The following is a 19,066-nucleotide window of genomic DNA, read 5'->3' as shown; positions in this document are numbered from 1 at the left end:
GAATTTGGCTGTGGTGCAACTCAGACGCCTTTTACACATGGGAGCAAATAAAGGTGCTCATAGATTCTTTCATTGAGTCTTGTTGACTTTTTTGTATTTATTGGTTCATTTTAGGCGTGATATTTTCATTCTATCCAAGCCATAGCCTTCTTTGGGCTTTGCGATTAAATATGCATCCTCCATCTCCCCCATTCATAAAATCCTTTATTGCACAAACTTGCTGCTCTCAACAGTGTATAGATCAACATACTCATCAACAGGGGTAGACTCAAGCTTCTTGGCATCCAAGTTGAGCTCCACAAGCTCCTTAACGCGGGCCTCGGGGTAGTGAGGGCCAAGGTGGCGCTTGTACTTCTCGAGAATGACGGGTTTGGCCTCCTCACGGCGGAGACGGTGGCCAAGAGGAGCCTCGACAGCGACCTCATCGAGGACAGTGCCGTCGTTGAGCTCGACAGTGAGAGCGTTGGAGATGGTTCGGAGCTTGGGGTCATGGTAATCCTTGGTGTACTGAGGATCCTCAACACACTTGATCTTCTGGCGGAGAGACTCGACCAGAGGAGAGGTAGCAGCCTCACCACCGTCAACGTAGTCAGTGGCCTCAAGACGGCCGAAGACGAGCATGGTGGCGCACATGTACTGGATGCAGTGGTCACGGTCGGCAAAGTTGTCCATAGGCTTGAACTGCTTGTCAATGATGCGGATGCAAGCCTCGTGGGTTCGGCAAGTGATGGACTTGATGTCAGCGGCAGACTTGCCCTGAGACTTGAGGAGGTGGTGGATCTTCTCAGAAGCCTCGACAGCGGTCTGAGAGTGGAACTCAGCTATTATGTGTTAGACTTGTCGTGACATAATGACTGCAGTGATTTAAACTTACCAGGGTAGGAGACCTTGAAGAGAACGTTCTCCATGACATAGCTGCCATAGGGGCGCTGGAACTCGAACTTCTGGCCCTTGAACAGGACATCGTAGAAACCCCAGACAGGAGCGGACAGGACAGTAGGAACGCCCTGTTCACCCTTCAGAACCTTGAGAGCCAGGTTGACGGCGCGCTGGCAAGCATCACCGGCAGCCCAGGACTTTCGGGACATGGTGTTGGGGGTGTGGCGGTAGGTTCGCAGAGACTGGCCATCAACCCAAGCCTGGGTGACAGCGTCGGCAATCTGCTTCTCGTTGAGGCCGAGCATCTTGGAGACGACGGCGGTAGAGGCGACCTTGACAAGAACAACGTGGTCAAGACCGACCTTGTTGTAGGAGTTGAGGAGAGCCAAGCAACCCTGGATCTCGTGAGCCTTGATCATGGCCTCGAGGACATCCTTGACAACAAAGGTCTTGCCGCCAGCGAGGTTACCACCAGCCTTGTTGGTACGGTTGATCCAGTCAGCAACGGCGAGGATAGCACCCAAGTTGTCAGAGGGATGGCCCCACTCAGCAGCGAGCCAGCAGTCGTTGAAGTCGAGCCATCTGATCATAGCACCAATGTTGAAAGCTGCGTTGACGGGGTCAAGCTGGAAGGGAGTACCAGGGACCTTGGGACCGTTAGGGACAACGGTGCCAGGGACAATGGGTCCAAGGAGCTTAGAGCACTCCTTGAACCTCAAACCCTCGAGACCGCAGCCGAGGGTGTCGAGAAGAATCCATCGAGCAGTGTCGAACTATTGAAATATGAATTAGCAATGAATTTCCAACGATTGGGTGCCATTGAGTTCTCGTGATAATTTGTTGGTGTTGAGGTGAGAAGCTTCAAGGCGGGGTATTTTGCGGGATGCAAAATCGACGCCTCGGCAGAATTGATAGCACTCACAGCAAGCTCAGAGTCAATGGTCTTGTTGGCGACATAGTCGGCAATATCCTTGATCTCAGGATCGTATTCACGGTCGGCGGAAGACATGTTGGGAGCTCCTGATCGTCTGGCAGCAGAAGTTGAAAAGGCGGCGCCGTGAGAAGCGGGAAGAGAAGAACGAGCGGCGCCGAACGCCGAGCGGGCCACGAGAGGGGCGGCGACACGAAGACCCCGGGGAGACTGGAAGCGCAGCTGCTTGGAGGCCGTTCGGAGGGTCCGGTTAACGGCAGACATTCTTGGGGATAATTGGCTTACGGTCTTCTTCCTGCGTAGCAACGAAGAAGAAGGACGAGGTCAATTGAGGTGGGGGATGATGATGAGGGGTATCACGAATGCAAAGAAGGAGGAAGGAAAGAAGAGAACAACAACCTCTGCAGGGCCTAATATCCTAGAGGTTTTTGTCTTGGAGAAACTTGGTAGGTATTCATATTTATTACGCTCGGCTGTAGGCGCCTCAGTTTGCCGTAGCTTACCGCAAAACACCCTCGGCTAGCCGCCGGCTGGACTTACTCGTGGATATTGGTCATTTTCACACTGTACATTTCCGAGGGCCCATCATACAAGTGTACTGTGCGAGCAGTCTGAGATCTCCAATTATCACGATCAGAAAAATGAAGTCTTTCAGGGGCTTTTCTAGTGAGGGGAAACTCAAACCCCATATACTAGCCAATCAATGCACTCAATTGTTATCATTTTGTTGAATTGCCTTCAGTCTGATCCTCACCGACCAAAACTATCCACTTGAAGGGTCGCTGGAGATGATTGTTGTTTATTGTATGTGTGGCCTCAAGGAGAGACCAATACAATTGCACTGATGTGTTTCTCGTCGTTCGTGTTTTGATACTGGAACTCACGCAGTATCCATCTGCTGAGCTGTGGTTTTGAGAAGCCCAATGCTGATATATAGCGAAACGCGGGGCATTGATGTTCACTATCACAAGCCTCAACTCTAAACATTACCTTCATGAAACCGTTGGATTGCTATCCGTCCACGTCTCAAGTCAGTCCTTTCAGTAGTCGGCATGACTTTAGTGATATAACGTTCGTGAATTATATGTCAAAGTTAATATCAAGTCTTCTATTTTGACTTGTTTAGCTATCTTTTCCTTGAACTTGTTCGTGATTCCCCCATCTCTACCCCAGCTTCCCCTCGCCGAAAATCTGGGGTCATGTTCCCCGCGCTCCATCATCGGACAAGATACGCGGACATACGACGATGTGTCCGACACAGTCCGACCGAGGATATTCTGCCCTTCAAGTTTATCATCTCGATCCGTCGACGGTCGGTAACTGATGGATACCGAGGGTTTTGGCAGTACTCAGTCGGTTCAGCCATGGCTGTTCATACCATGCATGTATCAGTCAATAGCCTACCCGGCAGGTTTACAAAACATTAGTATAGCATCAATGACGAAGTCGGCGCTGAACAATCTGCGACAGGGTCTCAGTGATATAAATTGGGGATTACCATTGGTGGCCCTATGGTTGTGAGTATGAACCAATTGAGCTTTGTGCCTGAACCAAAGTTGCAGGCGACTTTTGGAGATCTCGATCGAAGAGAAATATGACGAATATCGCTGACAAGTTGGGTCGTTATGCATAGGAGACATTTGCATATTGCTGCGAGGAGAATTTGACTGCAGGTAGGATAAAGACCTTCCGAATCCTTGTCTTAATTATACGAACTATGGAACGAGTATACTATTGCAGGTGTTTAGATATAGTCATGTTCAGCAGCTCATTGGTAGTAGCCTATTGTCTCATAATGTCTGCATCGACCTTGTGAACTCAGACATCTGATTTCTATCCCTACCCTTGCTTCTGGGAGTTCTGACGCGCGCTTCGGTGAGACATTGTGACAACCCAAAAGAACGAAATAATGCACCTCGCTACTATCACAATGTCGCGAGCTAGGCCGAAGCCTTCAAGCGCCCGGTTATGCGAGTGTGGATATAATGACATGGTAGGCGTTTTCAGGTATTGACCGGTTCAACGTCGTGGCGTGTAGTATTGCATTTCATGTTCTCATTACGACTTGGGCTATCAGAGGGCGTGTCAGAAAAGATGATCCAATGTAGATTCGCATGATCGCACGGAGTAGGCAGAGATTGAGGATCGAACAACATCGTGACACTTGAAAACATCATAGTCTAGGGTAGTCTGGACTTAATTCAACATGAACATCTAAACCAGATTTATTACACAATCGATAATTAGAGATTACCCATGCTAAACTCCTATCTGAATCATTAGGAAACGCTTTCGAAGTTAGCTCCAAGTTAGCTCTGAGTAGAGTTATTGTGTATGAACCCTGATCTTCATTGCAACGTGCGATGACTTCACCATGGGTCGAAGAAAGCGCGTCAGTAGTGGCGATCCTACGCGATCTCAAAAATAGTCCAGAGAAGTGTCGTCATGAGCGATGTCATGTTCCTGATCGAAACCCACGAATAGTTCAGTGCAGAGCAGCATCGCGATGGGGAATCCAAACGAGAGTCGGAGAGAACATGAGCTGGTTTGATACCTGCAAGTTCAAGACATGGGCTTGCCTGATCGTCGTCATCATTGCGCAGTTTATGCCAAGGTTTCAGGAAGATAATCGAAAGGCTGGTTATTTCTCTGAATCGTAGTTGGCTACCTTGCTCATACAGGCTTACATCAAGATTCGCGGTTTCAAGACGCGTATGATTCATTTGCATTGATTCATGAGATAATTCTGGGAGGTCTTGCAGCTCGGAACTGGCTGCGACAATACCCTGGCCGAGGTTATAGTGAAAAGCTTGGCTGTGATCTGCTCTGCACTCAACTCCATTGGCCATCGGAGAAACACCGATTGGAAATCATTGCATGTGGGCTTTATGCAATCAATTATTTACACAGCGTTGATAAATTTGAGACACGCATGCTGCTGAGATGGAAGAAGGCTGGTCCAGGCTGGGCAGCAGATATCAGGTCGATTGATGTGTTTTGGCTTACATCTGGTGATACTGTGAACGATAGTTTTTAATGGGAAAAACATAAAGTCTATTCATTGACAAATGCCGTTTGAACTACCGTAAACTCAGATTAAACAAAATGGTTGCTTGTGTGAGGGTGGCATAGCCAACACCAGCACAAGATATGTGAGAGCCATGAGCCCGATCGTCGGGAACGCACGTTGTCAGCGGATATCGGAAACTGGGGTACCTTTGATGGAAAAAGGGCTGTTTCCCATGTCGGTAGAAGAAGAAAAAGAAACGAAAGGCAAAAAAACATCAGGTCATTTCGGGGGAACACGACGCTCGGATCGATTGGTCATGGATCCATTTGGACATGGGCATGGGCCTGAAAACGGGTCTGGAAACTCTCGAGTCTGGGCTTTACTTGACAGGATCTAGAACCCCCCTTGTTCGGCTCGATGGGCGTGTGTTAGCACCCTACGTGCAGATCTGAGAAACGGGAATCAGTGATGATGTTGATAGCCGGACTTGACAGCGATTGATACTGCAGACTCGTGATAGTTGCAACCATTGCAGTGAATCGTGTACCAGACCAAATTTCCGAAGCAATTGCATCAGCTAAAACATTCGAGTCCAATTCACGGGTATTAAAAAGGCCCCCATCAAGTCGTGATGTCATTGATCGGCTAAACAGGCTGGACCCTGATTTCTCAGAGACCCTCTCTCTCTCGATCTCAGTCAAGCCCTCAACCATCACCACGATCACCAACAAAACAGAGCAGAATACCACAGGACACGACAGTCCACCAAGGATCCATTTCTCACGAGGTCTTGTCCCGCCCCTTGTCGTGTCTCAGAACGTTTGTAGGCAGCACAGCACAGCACAGCCAAGTAAGTCAGTGTAACAGTTGCACACGCCCCCACGATGGCGATGATAATGTCGATAGCCATGCCGCTGCATCGCATCTCAATCGTTGGCGCAACACCAGATCACGTCGTGCACATTTGACACACAAGACAAGACAAGGAGAGGAGAGAAGTGAGGCGGAGACAACATTGAATATACGTACGCAAGGAGCAGGTGAGGCTTGATAGGGGGGAAGCACAGCAGTCAAACGTTCATCCAGGGCGAGCAATCTGTGATCAATTTAGACATGATTGGCGGTTTACGGATATGAAGTTTCTGTTTATGGAAATCTTCCCCTTGTCAAGTGTCAGCTTAGGAACGTCAATCATCAACGATCTAGTTTTACTAAGTTTGGTGATGTTCTCACCATCAAGCCCCACCCCACTCACTGTGCCTGAGGGACGAGACATGAGGGCCGAGCCTGGTCGGACACGCCCTGAGGGCCCCTGTAAGCCTCCGGCCCCAAAGCAGAAGAAGTTGAGGATGAGGTGCGATGCAAGACTGCGCGTCGTCCCGCCCCAGGGCCAAGCAGAATCACCTCACTCACTCACGTTGGGGTTGCATTTGCTGTGAGGTAGGGGAAAGGAAAACTTGGAGCGAATAAAACTTGACACACTTAAACTTTTTTAGCAGCCTCTTTCCTCCCCGTCCCCTGCCATCGCTTCTGCTGTGGCCTGTCACTGTCCATTCGCTTGAGCCTTGCCCTTAACCCCTGTAGGCTAGAGCTCCCGTCTTTGGTCCGATCTCGAGACATGGAAATCGGCTTCTGGATCACGACAAAGCAAAGCGCATCGTAGCAACATAGCAAAAATTCATAGTCAAATCAAATCATCATAGCAATGGCGCCGCCGCAACAACCGGGTTCTCCGTCCTGGGCCGATCAGGGTCCAAATGACGATTGGTCTCTTTTTGCCTTTACTTTTGCTTTATTTTCTTTTTGTTCCATGTTCTGATTTCTTTTCTTTTTGTTCTACCGGTATCTCCATAGCCATCTCCATCGCCATCACCTCTTATTACCGGTTATTTATTACCTATTTTGGACCTTGCCGTGGCATCGTATCGTGTTAAACGACAAGATATCGAGCCATCACTATCCTCTCCAGGCCCCAAAAAAAGGCGCTTTTATGATTGTCCCGGGTTTCTAGACCTGGACAAATCGGAGAGTTATTAGTGTATCGATCACTGCATTCTGCAGTTCCGGTCCCTGGAACAAGAAAACTCGCCGTGGCCTAGGAAGGAGGATCTCCATTCACCTCCTGTACCACCTAGTCTAGATTTTATTATCATCGTCATCATCTGCATTCAACTCTCGCCTTGTTCTCTCATTCCCCTGTTGTACTCTTCTCTCCTCAACTACGGTTGGTTGAAGTTCATATCTATTCTTACACACTCAACTCTCCTGCACTCATTCTCTGTCTCAGTCTGCCTTTCAGCTGTAGACACCCTCCTCTCAACCATCTAGACTTGGCCTTTGAGTCAAGTTGAGCTGAACCGGGGTTCAAACAGCTTCACTCCCGCGTCTAGGGGACCTGAATGCCATCATCATATCCACTATCAACTACCAGAAGGATCCACCCGTCACTTCACTTCACACTAGGCTCCCGCCTAGCTTCCTCCATCCCATTCAAGGGTCGCGGGCAGGCGATATATACACCCCTGTGGCTACATCCGCATCGAGGCTACGACGTTGCTTCACGGTACATGTGGCCAGGAACCGTTGAAGCTGCTAAACTAAGCTAAGACGAGCTAAAGTTATAGTAGTAGCAAGATCCCAGGTTCCGATATCCATGATCTATTTGATATCCTCAGTATCCGCTGGTTCCCCATCTAGTCAGACCAGACTTCTTTAGCTCTGTCTTAATCACTTACGCAATACCTACATACAACCCGACCCGCTGCCCTTCTACCTTCGAGACTCTTCTGTCGAGTTACGAGACTCGTTTGCTTCTGAGAAGTTTCTCTTCCTATTCAGCTTTCGTTCAACTTCGTTTGGCCATCACTACATTACATCGTCACAAGTAAGGTATCCAAACCCTTGTTAACACCCACAAATACAATCAACTTTCAACTCAGCTGCTATTGCTATTGCTATTGCTGTTGCTGTTGCTGTACCGTACACGGTCCAACCAAACACCTCCCACACACTCTCCCCCAGCCGTTTAAACGAAACCACTCAGTGGCCCGAATATTGAGCCCTTATCCCAGTCCCAAAACTAGGCCCCTCCCGCACAACCACATAGTGGAAGATCTGACATCGTCTCCGCCATTCCAAGCTATCTCCCTTCGGATCCGAAACCAGGCCCCTGAACCATATACCATATCATAATCGCCCCGTTTACGCCTCAACTTGTATTACGACAACACCATTGTAATCTTGACATCATGGCTGGGAATAAACTCCTCGTCTATCTACTTCGACGCGATCTCAGGGCAATCGACAACCCTATACTTCACCACCTGGCCACTTCTGACCATGGCTTCACTCATCTCCTCCCCATCTATATTCTCCCCCCTCACCAAATCGAAACCTCAGGCTTCGTTGCTGAAGGACAAAAGTCTCCCTACCCCGAAGCCCGAAGTCAGGTAGGCCGCTTCTGGAGGTGTGGCCCCGTTCGAGCCAAGTTCCAAGCTGAGTCTATCTGGGATGTGAAACAAAATCTTGAGGACATCCACAGTGGCATGCTGGTTCGTATCGGAAACTTCGATAACGTCCTAAAGCATTTGATCAAGTCCCTGCACGATGAACATCAATCTGTCGATACTGTTTGGATGACCGAGGAAGTATCGAAAGAGGAGGTCGATGATCAGAATGCTGTAGCATCTGTATGTTCCGAGAACAACATCAACTTTAAGCTTTGGCAGGACGAAAAATATTACATCGACGAGTAAGTTCAGCCTGTCAGTCTACTTGACTGTCAAGGAGTCCATATTGGACAACTCACTAATGCCTGTAATTAGCCGCGACACTGGTTTGGATGACCCCAAGGAGCTTCCAGATGTTTTCACAACCTTCCGCAAAACTCAAGAACCCCTCCGTGAGCGTCCTCGCGCCTCTCTCCCTCGTCCGCAGGCCGGATCATTACCGCCGTTCCCTTCATCGTGGGCACCACCTCAGGAACCTCCGTTTCAGATTCCTGACAACTACAACGACTTTGAACAACGTCTCCTAGAACCCATCAACAGTATGGTGCAAGACCCTCCAGCCTATCCTGATGATGCTAGGTCTGCACACCCATTCAAAGGTGGCGAGAACCCTGCCTGGGATCGCCTCTACCATCTCATCAAGTCAGGCTCCATGACTACTTACCAGGAGACCCGCAATGGTTTACTCGGAACCGATTACAGCACAAAGCTTTCAGCATACCTGGCACTCGGATCTATTTCGGCTCGCTCCATTCATGAGGAACTTGTCAAGTTTGAGAACGGTCAAGAACAATCCTACTCTCGAGCTATAGGTTTCGGACAGGGCGAGAACGAAGGCACCAAAGCTGTCAGATTTGAGCTCTTGTGGCGGGACTACATGCGATTATGTACTATGAAGTTTGGCTCACGTCTTTTCAAGCTTGATGGTTTTAAGGGAGCCAGTGGCAAGTATGATAAGAAGTGGAAGACCGCTCTGAAGGAGAAGGCCGATGTCGATCAAGATCCTTCACCCGAGGAACTGAGTGAAATCATCGAGAGGTTCCTTCGAGGAACAACCGGTATGGGTCTGATCGATGCCTCACAGCGTGAACTCTATCATACCGGTTACACCTCGAACCGAGCCCGACAGAATGTCGCCAGCTTCTTTGCAAAGCATCTTGGCATTGATTGGCGCTACGGAGCTGAATGGTACGAAGCCATGCTGGTAGATTATGATGTGTCTTCCAACTGGGCGAACTGGCAGTACGTGGCGGGTGTCGGTAATGACCCCAGAGGTGATGCACGCATCTTCAACCCTATCAAACAAGCATTCGACTATGATAACAACGGCAGATATGTCCGAACTTGGGTGCCTGAAGTCAAGTATATCGAGAAATTGGAAAATGTTTTTCAGGTATGGACGACTGGCGATGATGAGCTCATCAAGTACGGCATCATTGATGATATAATGGTCACTCATCCCATCAAGAGGATCGATTTTCAGGTCGACCGAAAACCTCGTGGTCCTCGACGACCTTATAGATGGAGACGAGGAGGAGCTGGGCGTGGTGGCCGCCGAGGCGGAGGTCCAGGAAACGGTTCGGGTGACTACAACGATGGTCGACACTCTTACCACAATGGGCCACCTTCACCCGAGAGCGATCGCCAGTTTTACCACGGAGGTGAACCCTACGTGCAGAACAGCGGCCAGCCACGAAATGGTTGGCCCCAGCGGGGAAACCAGATGTCGTGGCGAGGCAACTCTAACGGGCATGGTCCTAACAATCACGGACCTTCTCCTGGACGAGGAGGCCACATGGCTCCTTTCCGTGGTAACGGTTTCCAGCGAGGATTCAACACCAACCACTTCAATGCACCACCTCCCAGACAATACATGCCTAATCCTCCTTGGCCTCCTCAACAATTCTCTCCTCAAGCCTATCATCACCAGCTTCCTCCTCACCTTGGACCCCATGTCTAACAGACAAGAGCCAGGCCACTCTTCCCACCATAGTGGGCTTTTCATCCCGCTGGGCAGCGTTGGTATTGGAACCAATAGACAATGAACTATTGGAAAGTGTAATTGTGCGGAATTTGGATTTCCTCTCTCATCTGTCGGTGGGTTAGAGCGATAGTTGCACGCGATACCTGTTACTTTGGACAAAAGTTGACCCTACAGTCAATAGAATGATTAAGGTTGCTAAGGTATATATGTATTCATAAGAAACATCCAGCGGGATCATGGATGTCCTTTTGTAGGACATGTGTGAGTACACACAAGTCTGTTTGCTTTTAACATCATCACTTCAAGATCTTGCCAATCGTGATGACTTCGAAACCGTATCCATTAGGTTACTAACTAGTGTCCTTTCTCTCATTACAGCGTCTCGTTCCAGGGTCTCCAGGACTGTTTATCCCAAGTTGGCATGCATCTCACCTGCTCTGGTGGATCGTATACCCAGTCTATTGTACTATCTTCCTCCTGCTTCTGAACTATATCCGACACATAGCCCTTCAGCTTCTTGATATCTGCGGCCTTCTCATCAGAATACTCAAGATTCACACTCGGCACAACTGCAATCTTGCGAAAACCCCGGGACCACATATCCTTACAAAACAACTGGGGCTCGCCTTGAAAACACTCTCCTTTGCGAGTATCTCGAATCCGAAGACCATGTAATAACGGCGCCGCAGTAAACGCTGTAGCCCCGTTCCAGCAGGCGAAAACCTGGAAGGGCTGTTGTGCGTCGTAGCGTGAGCGTGTTCCAGGGGCGTTCCAGAAGAGGTTCCAAGCTGAATTCCAATTTCCGTCCGAGCCAACTTCGAAAAAAGAGTCTCCTGAAATAGTACGGGCTATCCAGATATCGTAAAAGGTTAGGTCGGGTCCTACGTAGGTCCAGTCCATGGCGCATGTCATGTCTGCGTTGAGACTGCGTCGCTGAAGAGCGAGTTCGAGAATATCTTCTGTGCAGGCGGAGACATCGTTGATGAAAAGCACTGTTGTTTCGTCTGTAACCTTTACTTGTTCTTTGTAAAGAGGAGTGAGGGCCAAGTTACGTAGTTGGGCAAGTTTGCGGATGCGTGCATTACCTTGGGTTGGGTTGATCCTGGAACTGTTGTAGAAATAGACCAGGCCTAAGTCTTCGAGGAAGGGTTTCAGAGCCGAGAGAATATCGGATGTGCCGTCAGGGGAGTTTCCTTCAACGATAGATAACGCGCAGCGATGGGGTCCAAGGAAACGAACAGCTTCAACAATGCTGCCTATCAGGCGCGGAAGAATGCCTATGCAGTTCCGCAAGTTGAGGGCAAAGAAATAATCAATATGTGAGTCTTGAACCTCATCTCCATGTCGAGGCTCTTGGAGGACCTTGTAACGATTGTCATTTAGAGCAGGGCACTCAAGACGAGGGAGGGCCGCTGATGAATTGAATATAGCTGCTATGTAGCGTGATATACGCTCAGCAGACAGTATAGTACCTACGCAAAATCAGCACACGGATAGATATAGAAGCCATGGTATACTCACCATTTGAGATGGTTGGAGTTGTAGCCAAGGTTGCAGTTGCAGTTGGAGTTGGCGTATGCGAAGGGCTCTCTTCAATCTTAGCACTTGTTGTCGCAACTGTTGTCGTTAATGTCAGACTGGGGCCTTTCTCTACCTCCTCTTGCTGTACAGGAGTATAGGGACCTGAGCGCCAAGTAAGGTGATCACGCCCAAGATAGAGACTCGTAACAACAAGTAAGAAGCAAAAGACTGCCAGCAGTGGTGCTATAAACCTGCGATACATGACTTCAACGAAGCAAAAAGCTCACCACATGAGTTCGTTGCTAATCTAGAAAATATGAAAAAAAAAGAAGAGAACGAACCGGGGCAGAGCAAAGAGGATATTGGTTCAGTCACAACTAACAACCAACAGCAAGTTCCTTTGTCACTTACAAGGGATCATCATACCAGGATATGATGTGTATTTTTGGGTTGTCTAAGCGCCCAAGTTAAGTGAGGATACCCCAGTAGTTTGATCTTCCTGGGCAGGCCAATGATGGCCCATAAGGCTGAAAGACATGTTCAGCACTCAACTTGATGACAATTTACTGAACAAATTCTATACCTAACTATTTAACGTGTCTAGAAACTCCAACAGCATTATTGAGTCTTCCCAAAACTGAGAAGAGTAATGTAGATCATCTCGATGCAGCAGCACCCTGGACTTGAAGCTGCATGTTGGTTGTTAGTTATTGTTTGAAATCCACTCTTAAGATGACAGGATAGTTCATTGCAACCAACAACCAACATTTCACCATTAAGCAAGGACAGAAAATCACGAAAGGGGATCCTTAACTGATGCAGTTTCAGAGAGATCCCAGTGCCAAAGTCTTCTGTTGATAGATACTTGGATACATGTCTGAGATGACTTTCAGAGACTTATACTGGACGATAGACATCATCGAGAATGTATAGTCCTACAAAAGAAGTCCTCTATATGTTCAAAACGGGACAATAAAGCAGTCATAAGAAACCAAAACAAGGAACGACCCAATGGTAGACTCTGCATGCGCCCCAAGTCCTCGGGTCCTGGTGGTTCAACCAACAACTACACCCATGTAGGTTGAGTCTTGGAAACTGAGAGTAAGAGCAGAAAGCTTGGATCAGTGGAGAATAATAAGGAGGTGTTTCGACCCCCTAGTATCTTCATCGCGAATTACCATCTTGTATTTTCTCTGAGTCTCACTGGCCTCTCTCCATGTTGGAGTAACTCAACCTTAACGATGAGGTCTCTTTCCTTGTACCATCTACTAATAGTCTCTCAAAATTTCCCATCTTCAAGCCTCGGTCTCCATGCGGTATTTCCTCCTGTAACGAAAGCCCCTTTTCTTCCACAACCGAGCAACATTCTCGAGCTATGGGCTATTAGCACTGAGCTCTCGACATGTGGCTATCTAGACGGTGATCGCAAAAAGAAGAGAACTGCCGATTCCGGTTTCAACTGTCGGGTTGATACACGCAATGGGCTTTGGGGCTTCTGCCCTACAACTGTTCTGACAGCTTCGGATTGTGGACTAGCGGGGAGTTGTGTTGATCGTCATGATTGCTCAGATGGATGTGGCATGACTGGCAGTAAGGACTTGACGACATTTACTTCGTATGCACTACTATAGATCAACACTCCTGGGGCCAAGTACTTACCTGAAGATTAGTGATCGCAAATCATTTTGTTCCATGGCCCTTCTCACCTTCGGCGTGGATCAGACATACTCCTACATCGCCTGCGGAACTAAAGCCACTACCGATCACTGCTATATAACCCCAACCATTGGCACCACGACAACGTCCGAGTCCAGTAAATCAACCACATCAGAGACATCACAAACATCTTCAGTCACCTCTAGTGATACAGCATCAAGCATCCCCGATATCACACAAAGCGCTTCGACAGAAGCGATAAGCAGTTCTTCGGAAGAGGATTCATCATCTGGAAGCTCCTCCCCTAATCTTGGTGCCATTATTGGAGGAGTCATTGGAGGGCTCATTGTTATCTGCGGTACCATAATTACGGCAATATTCTTGCTTCGAAGAAACCGAAGTAAGGATACAAAGGCGGGCGCAATAGAGCAAAATACAGAGGACCATTCCACGGGACGTTGGAGACGCAGCAAAACCAAAGAGCTACAAGAGCTTGGAGGCTGGAACATACATGAAATGCCAGTTAACGAACAGAATGAACGTCGAAGTCCAGTGGAACTTGCTGCGTGACTTGGCAGAGGAGGACATTTGAATGAGTATGGTCATCGATTAACAGGAGTTTTAGGCCATGGAATATTGCGTTATTAGTTATTAGTGCAGCCAATGGATATGAGTCGCAAAAGAATTGAATTGTGAAATATATGAGACATAAAATATACATGTTCAACCGAGAAAACCGCCGTGTCCAAGGGGCAGCTGGACTCCGATACGCCGTGGACCGATGATGCTAATAATAAACCCGGGAGCGCCCCAAGGGGAGGCAAGAAAACTTGGGACCTTTATCCTGAGTGATGAAAAGACTTAGGTAAGTTTAGTATATTTTAGTAGATCTTTAGACCAGTTAATTTTGGCACCCTTTTTTAAAGTCAGAAGTTTTCTTACCCCCGAAGCGCCCATACCATCAAGTAAGGCAGAAGAAGTGACAGGACAACAGTAAAGCAAGACACAGACCCGAAAGCAAGCATCGCAGTCCATGGCCATTGACAGTGAATGTGAATTGAGGCAGCAAAGTTTATCATGCCTCTTTTGTTTAACCCAAGACTCGCTTCCTCGAAAATGCTGTGGGCCAAAAACGCCCAATGCTCAGGTCTGGTTTCTGCTGCGGCCGTTAAAGTTAAAATATCGTACAAATGGTAACATGACGGTCGTAAATTCGGCGAATGGGGTATTATATATGAAGTTACACTCAGACAGGAGTCCAGTCCTTGAGCCATGGGTGAGATTGCTTCAACTCCGGAATGACAGCAGTGCTGAGGCTGCGCTCTCCAACTATGTTTCCCAGGGAGTGGTTGATCATTTGCAAAGTAGCACGGCGGGAGGGCTCGATAGCGACGGGAAGAGCAGTTGGGGGTGGAATTGGCGCAAGAGAGTTGGGAGAAGGAATGAGATCGAGGTTATCTGGAACGCTTGAGTCAAACTGACAAGTCTCTTTGCGGTAGCCAACATGCACTGAAGGTTCGAACGATGCATCATCCTTTGACCACCAAGTCCAATGGCGGTATTCTCGATGATGGCCTCGTTCAAGCCAAGGGTACAGATCAGGCTCGATAGTTTCTTTGGGAATTGTACCAAAGGGGCGCCAACCGTAGAAGAGGGGCCATGGATCGCGAAGAGTCAGCGTATGACGATGCTGAAGTAGGGCAGCACGAGGAACAGCCGTGCTGAGATCATGGTAGGCAGTAGCTGTAGGGTCATCTTGATATGATTGAGGTGCCCCTGTCCATACCGCAGTAACAATATCTGGGCGAGACAAGGTATCGTACGAACATCCCTCGTCGAGCGTAGTCAGATAGTTGCGAATGAAATTCAAGATTTTGGAGTTACCAAGAAGGAAGAGGCCATGCCACCACATGGCTACCCGAGGACGGCGGAGCAGAAAGATTTTGACGAGCATCTCGAAATCGCAGTGTTCGAAGGCGGGCTGAATGACGCTGGTAATGGCAGCCAACCAGGGACTAACGAGGTTGCACTTGATATCTGGTTGCCAAAATATGCTCCAAAGGACTGGCCCCAGAGCGTAAGGATGCATGCTCAGCGTCATGTAGTAGCGTGCTTCCGCTGTGTACCGATGAATATTGGCTGCCTGATCAGCATCCATGGGGGTACTCTTTCGTGGTTTCAGAGATGGCCTAGGTAAATGTGGTTCCAGCTTGGCCATGCGATAGAATGGAATTGCAAGGGCTGCAAGGAAGCCAGCCTTGATCGGTGACAGGGTACTTGGATCTTTAGATCGGCGGGGTTCATGGCCAATACCAAACAAGTTACAGAACTCGATCAAGAGGTCCGTAGCTTCGGTGGGAGCTGGGGGCACCGCATCGCTGTCAATCGAGACTTGACCTTCAGTAGCAATGATGAAGCGCACGTCACTAGCGAACTTTGTATCCCATGGTGCACATGGGCCCCCTTGGCCATCGGCGGCCCAACCTGACTGTGACGCCAGAATCGCACAGAGCCAATGCACGAGCCGTGAGGAGACACCTTTGGGGAGATGAACCAGGATCTCATTCTGGGCGAGATCCCCGATCGTGTTAATCGGGACTGGGCGGAGACAGGAGTCGGTGAAGTGGATCTTCCTGTTCTGGAGTTGCAGTAGTCGTGTCGAGAGAATGTAGGACCAACACACGGTCAAGATGGCGAGCCCTTGCGGGGTATTGGAGGCATCAGCGGTGCCAGCAGGATTGCCATAGTGGCAGGCGCTTGGATCTGAAGAGATGATGCAGTTGATGGGCGATGGATAGCTGAGGCGGAAATACTTGGTGGTGCCGGTAACGTTATCGAGGTCAAAATCTGGTCCGTCCCGAACGTGAGGTTCCGGATCCGGGACAAGCCAGGTGGGGGCTCCGGCCAGGACTCCCTTTGGCGGCACGGATTCGGGGAGAGGCGGCATATCCTGGAGCATGATAGACGGGTCGAGGCCAGGAGGAAAGGTGCCTCTTGGTAAGGCCAGTGCCTGGCTCACGAGCTGCTGCCATGTATAGCGACCATTATGAAAGATGCGACGGACGTCGAGCTGCTTCGGAATCAGAGGATCGTCCACATTGTCGGCAACGGCAAGGAATTGCTGCTCGTTCAAGGTCGGGAAAGGTTTAGAGGACCAGAAGGAGTCCGGCGCAGTAGAAGCAGCGGTCAACTCAGTGATTTGGGAGTCATGCGTTTCTCCCTCAACATCTGAATGAGCACTTGCATTTTCAGGCTGGGGTACAATGGCGGCTTCAGAGAGGCCAGTGACAACGGTAGAACTCCAAGCAAACGGGCGGTCGAAAGAATTGTCCAGTTCGTAGTCACCGTTGAGGACCCAGGACCGGACATGGTCCATTCCTAGGTCCCATGTCATCTTCATTGTGACAGAGGAAGATGTGAGCTTGCTCTAAGTGGTCAGCCAGTCGGTGTAAGTGCTCAAGACGACAACAAGTCCACTTGACGCAGGGTTTTGGAGAACCGGGCACAAGCAAAAGCAGAATCTCTTTCGACACAGGATAGAAGAGAGGAAAGGATAATAAAAAAGAAATTGAGGTGCGAGAGAGATTCGAGGTAGATATGAATGAGAGATATGGGGATAGAAAAGACAGGGGATAGTGTAACAGAGAAAAGCTGAGGATTCCGGTGGCCACCCACCCTGGGAGACGTTGTCTATGTATAAGAAAAGAAGCAAGCAAGATGCAGCAGAACCGACTACAGTCAAAAGCGTAGAATTTCGGGCTGGGGCGGGTATGGCTGTATTTGGACTATTGATACGCGGCGGGCCTCATCTCGCATGCCCATTGTTTGTGCTTGTCAGTTGGACCATGATGCTTGTGTTTGACATCAGTTGTCCAAGCCATGACAATGTCCTTCCTTGACCATGCCATGTGTGTAGAATACCGAGAAACTATAGCGGGTACCAACGCTGGTTGGGTATGGAACGGGCTCAGCTGGTTCAGCTGGGGGGTGTAAATGGAGACGGAGATGGAGATGGAGTGTCGGAGGAGCCGGGCCAGAGTCAAAGGAGGATCTGAAAATGAACAGAACAGTTGAAAGGTTGAGAACGGGAGAGAGACACTAGACAAAGAGGGTCAGAGAGCATCAGAGACAAGACACGGGAGCTTGCAGGAAACGTCAAAATTGTGGACATATCAGAACCCCTGTCAAGGTTTTTGGTCTGGCAGCGTTTCAGCGACCGACAAGAAACAGAGCAAAAACAGTCTTGTTAAGATGGAGAAAAGCAACTTCAGGTGGTTCTGGTTGCAGCAAACTAGGCAATTGGAGGGACGGGGGGGAAACATGGGTGTCACAAAGACAGGGAGCATAGTCTAATGAGGCGTACAATAACTACGAAGCGGAGATCAAGCCGTAGGCGAAGCGGAGATGGCGACGACAAGTTCGGCAGGGTAGAAACGAGATTAAGAATTAGCAGAAGCGTTGAAGAAAGGGAAAAAAAAAAAAAAAAAAAAAAAAAAAAAAAAAAAAAAAAAAAAAAAGAAAAAGAAAAAAAAAAACCAAAAAAAAGAAAGGACGGTATAAGACAGACGAGGACATGACTGAGTCGAGTGGACATGGCTTGATGATGGAGGATGACGGTTTAGAGAGGGTTGAGTGGATGATGGGGCATTCAGCACGGGGCAGGGACAAGGGATATATCGACAGGGATGGGGCCTTCCACCTGTCTACTATTCTTTCTTTTCTTTTTCCTTTGCCTCCTCCACTTGAACACACACTCGCTCGCAGTTAGGTTACACTTTCACTTTACAGGCGGCTGTCAGTTGCGGCGTAGGGAGGTGCCGGACTGCAAGGTATCCCAATCCCAACATCTCTTGCTTGCATAAGGGCAGTTTAGTGAGGTGGATGTGGATGTGGTCGTGGAGGGGGAGGGTCATTTCTCTAGACACTTTTGTTAGTGTCAAGTCTTTGCTTTTGCTTGTGCTTGTCGACAAAGAGGCAGTGCGGCCGTTGAACGGTCCACGTTTCAACGCTATCAAGACCCTTTTGCTCCTCGATCGTCATACAAATGAGGTGAATGACTCGCTAGATGCGGTCAAATAACTCCAGTAGTCGACCCCCATTAATAACAGAACCAATCCGTTTCAAAGGTCCCATCCTTGATATTGGGACGTCGGGATAATGGAACGGATTCCCCAACCCTCGACCTTTCAGCTGGGTCAATATGCACCATGTTGCGCCTCTAAGCTGCAGATGGCCTCGGCTTGATCAAGATATGTCATATGGGTCCGGGAGCCTCCATGTTGGTTGCACAGTGGTCGATGGACGTCCACCGCATATTCAGGGTTGACTCAGCATCAGCAACAGCATCATCATCAGCATCATCATCAGCTGCAGGCGCAGGCGCAAATGCTATGCACCTGGGAGCTGGGGTACCTCTGCCGTAGCGTAGCGTTGCAGCGCGGGATCTGGAGTCTGTAGGCCAGTCGCTGGCGCCCATGACATCGCATGGCACGACAGATAGTCGTGATAGCCGCTGATTAAGTTGAGCTCGTGGACCAAGAGCCCGGCTGGCATTACAACCTGAGACACCTCATGTA

At 49.0% G+C, this 19,066-nt stretch overlaps 5 protein-coding genes across 5 annotated transcripts; 2 read left to right on the top strand and 3 right to left on the bottom strand.

Moving 5' to 3' along the window:
• Positions 1-13: 13 nt before the first annotated feature.
• FOBCDRAFT_320438 (MmgE/PrpD family-domain-containing protein) lies at positions 14-2,257 on the bottom strand. The gene is made up of 3 exons (XM_031186951.3): positions 1,802-2,257; positions 875-1,652; positions 14-821 (listed from the first exon to the last, which is right to left on the bottom strand). Exons 1-3 carry the CDS (start codon positions 2,072-2,074, stop codon positions 205-207), a joined length of 1,668 nt encoding a protein of 555 aa, XP_031038086.2. The 5' UTR covers positions 2,075-2,257; the 3' UTR covers positions 14-204.
• Positions 2,258-7,747: 5,490 nt separating this feature from the next.
• FOBCDRAFT_40526 (DASH-cryptochrome) lies at positions 7,748-10,626 on the top strand. Its single transcript, XM_031186957.3, has 2 exons — positions 7,748-8,571; positions 8,645-10,626. Exons 1-2 carry the CDS (start codon positions 8,069-8,071, stop codon positions 10,287-10,289), a joined length of 2,148 nt encoding a protein of 715 aa, XP_031038092.1. The 5' UTR covers positions 7,748-8,068; the 3' UTR covers positions 10,290-10,626.
• A 59-nt stretch (positions 10,627-10,685) lies between these two features.
• Positions 10,686-12,529, bottom strand: FOBCDRAFT_240890 (cryptococcal mannosyltransferase 1-domain-containing protein; the record flags this gene model as incomplete). Its single annotated transcript, XM_059610331.1, has 5 exons — positions 10,686-10,715; positions 10,746-11,743; positions 11,835-11,976; positions 12,261-12,361; positions 12,511-12,529. The coding sequence occupies 5 exons, from the start codon at positions 12,527-12,529 to the stop codon at positions 10,686-10,688; spliced, it is 1,290 nt and encodes a 429-aa protein (XP_059465115.1).
• Positions 12,530-13,013: 484 nt separating this feature from the next.
• On the top strand, positions 13,014-14,060 carry FOBCDRAFT_320435 (uncharacterized protein; the record flags this gene model as incomplete). Its single annotated transcript, XM_031186959.3, has 2 exons — positions 13,014-13,449; positions 13,505-14,060. Exons 1-2 carry the CDS (start codon positions 13,076-13,078, stop codon positions 14,058-14,060), a joined length of 930 nt encoding a protein of 309 aa, XP_031038094.2. The 5' UTR covers positions 13,014-13,075.
• A 676-nt stretch (positions 14,061-14,736) lies between these two features.
• On the bottom strand, positions 14,737-16,890 carry FOBCDRAFT_240889 (uncharacterized protein; the record flags this gene model as incomplete). Its single annotated transcript, XM_031186960.2, has 1 exon — positions 14,737-16,890. The coding sequence occupies one exon, from the start codon at positions 16,888-16,890 to the stop codon at positions 14,737-14,739; it is 2,154 nt and encodes a 717-aa protein (XP_031038095.2).
• Between the last annotated feature and the right edge of the window lie 2,176 nt (positions 16,891-19,066).

The sequence above is a fragment of the Fusarium oxysporum genome, chromosome VI (genome assembly GCF_013085055.1).
Source record: "Fusarium oxysporum Fo47 chromosome VI, complete sequence".
NCBI classification, from domain to species: domain Eukaryota; kingdom Fungi; phylum Ascomycota; class Sordariomycetes; order Hypocreales; family Nectriaceae; genus Fusarium; species Fusarium oxysporum.
This window is presented reverse-complemented; position numbering and strand designations above follow the sequence as displayed.

Excerpts from the sequence above, each read along its gene's own strand:
- FOBCDRAFT_320438 (XM_031186951.3), bottom strand. The coding sequence starts at position 2,074 with ATGTCTGCCGTTAACCGGACCCTCCGAACGGCCTCCAAGCAGCTGCGC. Across the intron at positions 1,653-1,801 it reads CCATTGACTCTGAGCTTGCT|TTCGACACTGCTCGATGGAT; the intron begins GTGAGTGCTATC and ends ATATTTCAATAG. Across the intron at positions 822-874 it reads CTTCAAGGTCTCCTACCCTG|CTGAGTTCCACTCTCAGACC; the intron begins GTAAGTTTAAAT and ends AACACATAATAG.
- FOBCDRAFT_40526 (XM_031186957.3), top strand. The coding sequence starts at position 8,069 with ATGGCTGGGAATAAACTCCTCGTCTATCTACTTCGACGCGATCTCAGG. Across the intron at positions 8,572-8,644 it reads GAAAAATATTACATCGACGA|CCGCGACACTGGTTTGGATG; the intron begins GTAAGTTCAGCC and ends GCCTGTAATTAG.